This window comes from Gadus morhua, chromosome 5 (genome assembly GCF_902167405.1).
Source record: "Gadus morhua chromosome 5, gadMor3.0, whole genome shotgun sequence".
NCBI lineage: Eukaryota > Metazoa > Chordata > Actinopteri > Gadiformes > Gadidae > Gadus > Gadus morhua.
The window spans coordinates 18,510,308-18,516,307 of NC_044052.1; the positions used below are offsets into that span (position 1 = coordinate 18,510,308).

The following is a 6,000-nucleotide window of genomic DNA, read 5'->3' on the forward strand; positions in this document are numbered from 1 at the left end:
TTACCTGACCCTAAGGAGGGGGAGGAGTTACCTGACCCTAAGGTGGGAGGGGGAGTTACCTGACCCTAAGGGGGGGGGGGGAGGAGTTATGCGACCCCACGGGGGCGGCATTACCTGACCAGGTGAGGCCTCGGTGGACCAGTAGAGCTGAGCTCCACATGAAGGCTCAAACTAAAAATACTGCTCTTCAGGCTGCGCTGGTATTCAGTACGTCACCAGTTGACCCCTCCCAGTTTCCTAGGGCACGGGGCGGGGTGTGGGTGGGGGTGGGGGTCCATTGTGTGTGCAGGGTGACAGAGGAAGTCCTCACCCTTTCCTCAGTGAACCCACGCCCTGATCCGCACCCCCTCTGGTCTAAGACATGCATCAACCCCCCTCCCTCCCCCTGCCCGGGGTATTTTAGGAGGCTGACTCAAAGAGTGAGCCTTCAATTGCACAATGCCTACATGCATTAAATGCACGCACACACACACACACACACACACACACACACACACAGTATTTCCTTTCCACATTAATTACGTGTCACGCCGGCTTGCGGCCGACAGCAGGTCCGGCCCTGGATGTAAACACCGTGCGCCAGCGCTCGGCGATCACCGTGGCGACCAGGCGTGCCGCCCATGATGCACGCCGCCTGTCGCTGCGACCACGCTCGACAACCTCGTTAGACGGTGGCTTCTCCTCGCCGCGTTTCACGCTCCCCGCCAGACGAGTTCTTCCTTTGTGTGTGTTGTGTGTGTGTGTGTGTGTGTGTGTGTGTGTGTGTGTGTGTGTGTGTGTGTGTGTGTGTGTGTGTGTGTGTGTGTGTGTGTGTGTGTGTGTGTGTGTGTGTGTGTGTGTCTCTCTCTAAACCACAAGCAGTCACGGCACGCGCGCGCCCCTAGCTCAATCTCAATCTCCTTCACTCCAGGAGGCAGCAACACGTAGCGTAGCGTAGCGTAGCCTAGCCTAGCCTAGCCTAGCGGTGACTCACTCTGCAGCGGCGGGCCCCCGACCGCCTGATAGTGGCTCCGTATTGACGAGTGAACCTTTCACTGCTGCGTTGTACTGTAGTGAGGGGATCGTCCTGTGCTTGTTGTGGTTGGTTAGGACATTTAAAGTCCGAGCATGCCTTGTTCCGTCTCCATGCGTGTCTTGTAATGGGCTGCTGAGATTTAGGACAATAAAAAGAGCCGGCGTTCACATTTCTTTTTAATCAAGATAGTAAGGTTCTCCTGAGAGTTAGGACATTAAAGCCCTACCGTTCATTTATTATTTCGATGTGAAGATAGCAATGGTCCCCTGAGATTACAGACATTAAAAGCCAGAGTCTCCATTAATTGTTAATTTCAACGGGGAAATTGTACTACGGTTCCAACTCCTGAGAATAAAGGCATTACAGTTCCCAGCATGCGTCGTTTATTTCAACGTGAAGATGGCTATGGACTCCCTCGAGTTAGGACATTAAAAGCCCCGCATTGATAATGTTTGGTGTTCGGAGTTGCTGGGAGTTACCACATTAAAAGACCCCGCATTCATCATGTTTTTGGGGAGGGTTAGGACATTAAGAGCCCTGCGTTCTTCGCCTGCAAGATCAGGTACCGCTGAGAGAGAAGACGTTAACCCCCTCAGTGAGCCTTGGGAGTGGTTGGAGGAGACAGACGAAACTGACCATCCCCAGATGCCCAGCAGAGAGATACAGGAGATCAATGTATGTACAGGCTCTTAAATGACAGATTATAGATTTCAGATTCTTGATAAGTTGATATGCAATGCAATTTGAGCTTTGGCCATTTGGACAAAATTGGATACATTGTTGGGTCTATTTGATACTGATAATTCATTGCTTTTAATGACAACTGTCTTTATGAGCATTATGTGATAATGCTGAAAGGTCAACAATCTTAACTAAACATTTAAAATGTCTTTACTTAAGACATTAAAAGCCCCCCAGGCTGCAGGCTGGAGACGCAGCGAACAGATTGGTGTGGAGGCTCTCCTCACAGCCTAGATAGAAGTAGGCCTCCCACACCCTGGGTCCTACCATTAATCACAGGTAGCGTCCTTGAGGAGCCTTCCTACCTCTGTGTGTTTGTGTGTGTGTTAAGTGAGTTAGAGTGTGCGTGTGTGTGCGCAAGTTAAGCGAGCGAGTGCGTGCGTGTGCCAGTTAAGTGAGAAAATGTGTGTCCCAGTTCGGTGAGCAAGAGTGTGCGTGCCAGTTGTGTGTGCGCGCGCGTGCCAGTTGTGTGTGCGCGCGCGTGCCAGTTGTGTGTGCGCGCGCGTGCCAGTTTGATCAGGACGCGTTGAGTTGGACAGGAAGTGGTTTGGATTGGACTGAAAAGTGTTGGGAGACGGACAGGAAGCGGCGTGGACAGGAAGCGCTACCTTGACGGTGAAGCTGCACTTTCCACTGCGGACGGCCTCCTCGTCCGTCTGCCACTGGTGCGGCCGGCTGGACTCCGGGACGTACACGTCTTTCTTCCGGCGGAAGCTCTGCCGTAGTTTGTTCATCGCTGAGCCTCCTGTTGCCACGGATACAAGAGACACAAGGAGGGGGGGGGGGTTGAGGGCAAGCCATACGTTGACGTCGGTTTAAAGAAATCGGATTCAAATAAAAAAACACAACGATGATACTCAAGTACACACCCCATGTCCCCACCGAGTACTGAAAAGTAAATTCGGGGTAAAACGTAACTTCCTCTACGGCTCAATTGCATTTTTACCGAAGTAACAGTTGCTCCGTAACGTTCAGCCGATGAGAGAGACGTGCCAACAACCCGACGTAAACATGTCGGCTCTTTCTCCCCCATATGAACCCTGCTGCAGCAGTCGAAACTAAGCTGTTCTCTCTAATCTCGCCACATCCTGAGGATCGGATCAAGTTTGGCCTACGCTCTGTTCCACGCTGGTTAACCTTTTCATTAGAAAGCGTGGGTCACATCGCAGCGAGACGTCTCCTGAACGTCGTCTCTAACGCGCTCTCAGAGCACATCCTCCCCCGGCGTCGGCAGCGGCTCAGTGTTGACGGAGGATGCGTTTGATCGTGCACCAAAGACTTCCAGAATTCATTCCTTCACCTCAATTAGCTCTGGGATAACCGCATCACTGTAACCCACTTTCACATCCTGTCCCCAAAAACCTCCACCACCACCACCCACAGACTGCAGCATTCACACACACACACACACACACACACACACACACACACACACACACACACACACACACACACACACACACACACACACACACACACACACACACACACACACACACACACACACACACACACAGAGAGAGGAGAGAGTGAGAGAGAGGGACAGATACAGACAGAGAGCAAGAGACGGCGACAGACAAAGACAGCGAGAGAGCGATTTCCTGTGTGATTCATCCCAATGCGTATTGGGAGCTGAGCAGCATACCAACCTGCTCCAGGCAGAGAGACTCCACAGACAGACGGACGGACCCCCTCAACAAAGACATAGGCTTGAGGGTTAGACTTCAGGACCGCCAGAAGGACTCGTGTTAAAACGGAAGGTTAATCTCTTTGTTAAACACGTTGAGAGAATAAAGAGGTTTCGTGAGGACTACAAATGGAAGAACGGCGGAAATGTTAATTATAGGAATGATGAAAGTAGCAAGGGAGAGAGAGCAAGAGATAGGGACATAGAGAAAGGCCGAGAGACACAGAGCTAGAGAGAGAGAGCGAGCGAGCGAGCGAGCGAGAGAGAGCCACACAGAGAGAGAGCCAGAAGAGAGAGAGAAGGAGGATGAATGGGATTGGTGAAGCTGATAATTAATTACTATGAAGAAAAAAAAAAAAATCTCAGAGAGGGAGAGAGTACGAGAGCGAGCAAAAGAGATACTTCTTGATTAACCAAGGTCTGTTCCTGTCTCACAGTGACACAGTCCATTAAGGCCCCCCCCCCCCCCACACACACACACACACACACACACACACACACACACACACACACACACACACACACACACACACACACACACACACACACACACACACACACACACACACACACACACACACACACACACACACACAACTGACCTGCCTTCCTGCTCACATTGTGTTATCCTGCGAACACGCTACTAGATTAAACATGCCCGCACTGTAAAAAAAATAGTTGAGAAAACAAAACGGTTCAGGGTGTGTATTGTGCAGCACGGCTACGGGCTACACTACGAGTTATGCTACTTAAACCCACACTCACCCAACATGGAAACGTGAGGGAGAACGGTTATGATCACATGACAACATGAGGGAGACCCGTTATGATCACATGACAACATGAGGGAGACCCGTTATGATCACATGACAACATGAGGGAGACCCGTTATGATCACATGACAACATGAGGGAGACCCGTTATGATCACATGACAACATGAGGGAGACCCGTTATGATCACATGACAACATGAGGGAGACCCGTTATGATCACATGACAACATGAGGGAGACCCGTTATGATCACATGACAACATGATCGATACACAGAGGCTGCGTATGTATTACTCTGATCAGACTGGGAGATTTGGTGCACATGCTCAGGCACCAAAGTAGAGCGTTCATGTCCACGTACAGACCCAGATAAGGACCCGGGTACAGACCCAGGTAAGGACCCAGGTACAGGCCAGAGTGGTGTCTGGATGATGGGAGCGGTCCCGAGGCAGGGATGGATGCCTTATCTGCCTCTGTCAGCCTGGTCAACACCATGCAGTTCCACACGTCTACACACACACACACACACACACACACCTCAGCTTCCCAGGGAGGGGGGGGTCACGCAGCGGGCTGTGGATCGGCTTAGGAGAGGTTTCTGCAGCAACACCCAAACAAGAACTCTGCTATCCAGACCAGGCTGTAACGCTGCTATCTGGACCCAGACCAGAATCCTGCTGGATTCACCAGACCTCTGCTATCTGGACCCAGACCAGAATCCTGCTGGATTCACCAGACCTCTGCTATCTGGACCCAGACCAGAATCCTGCTGGATTCACCAGACCTCTGCTATCTGGACCCAGACCAGAATCCTGCTGGATTCACCAGACCTCTGCTATCTGGACCCAGACCAGAATCCTGCTGGATTCACCAGACCTCTGCTACCTGGACCCAGACCAGAATCCTGCTGGATTCACCAGACCTCTGCTACCTGGACCCAGACCAGAATCCTGCTGGATTCACCAGACCTCTGCTATCTGGACCCAGACCAGAATCCTGCTGGATTCACCGGACCTCTGCTACCTGGATCAGGATCCTGATGAGAGCAAAGCCTTCCTGATGGTGTTATCGCACACAAACAGACGTGTGCTTGCATTTGCCTGCGGCTGCAGCAGAATAAACAAGATAATGTCGACGTTCACAGGAAGTGTTGCAACTCTTCCTTTCCGGCGTATGATGCTTGCTGCTCTACACAGTAAAAGCGCCCTCTGCGCAAAACGGATAAGAACTTTAAGAGTCATGGTTGGAAAGGCCCCGTAGAAATCAACACTAAAATCCAGGGCAGGACTGTCTCTCTGTGGTGAAAAAGGCTTGAGAGAATAGGCCTCAACATTTGGACGATCATCAAGTGGGAGCGTAGAGTCGACATCATCCTCACGTTGTATATCTGATCGTTCATGCACTGTTTTTGCGACCTTATATGGGCTTAACGTGGGACCTTAGACAGTATGTTCGCCTTCAGTATAAAAGCGTGGGGTTGTGTTTTTTTTATGAAGTTGGCTCTTTATCAAAACGATCGGCCCTCCATCCATGCCCCGCGGTTGCTAGGACACCCGAGATCATTAACACAACAGGCCGAATCATAGCCCAACCGCCGGCGAGCGATGATGGTGGTGAGATGACTCACGGCCACCTCGACCACGGCGGAACCCCCGCTGGGAGACACCTGGTCGCCATGACGATGGGCTTGCCGATCTTAGACACGTCGCTGAGTCCACTCGACCGTTTAGCAGTGCGCATGGAGGGCAGGGCGCCACATCATGAGCTCACAGCCACAGGAAGTA

General features: G+C 51.6%; 1 protein-coding gene across 11 annotated transcripts in view; it reads right to left on the reverse strand.

Moving 5' to 3' along the window:
• Positions 1-6,000, reverse strand: part of numb (NUMB endocytic adaptor protein) — a 39,309-nt gene that overhangs the window by 16,465 nt on the left and 16,844 nt on the right. For all 11 annotated transcript variants that reach the window (XM_030356853.1, XM_030356862.1, XM_030356857.1 and 8 more), the window contains one exon: positions 2,365-2,501. In XM_030356853.1, coding sequence (XP_030212713.1) covers positions 2,365-2,490 — 126 coding nt within the window. In that variant the 5' untranslated portion in view covers positions 2,491-2,501. Of the gene's footprint in view, positions 1-2,364; positions 2,502-6,000 lie in introns of those variants that run through there.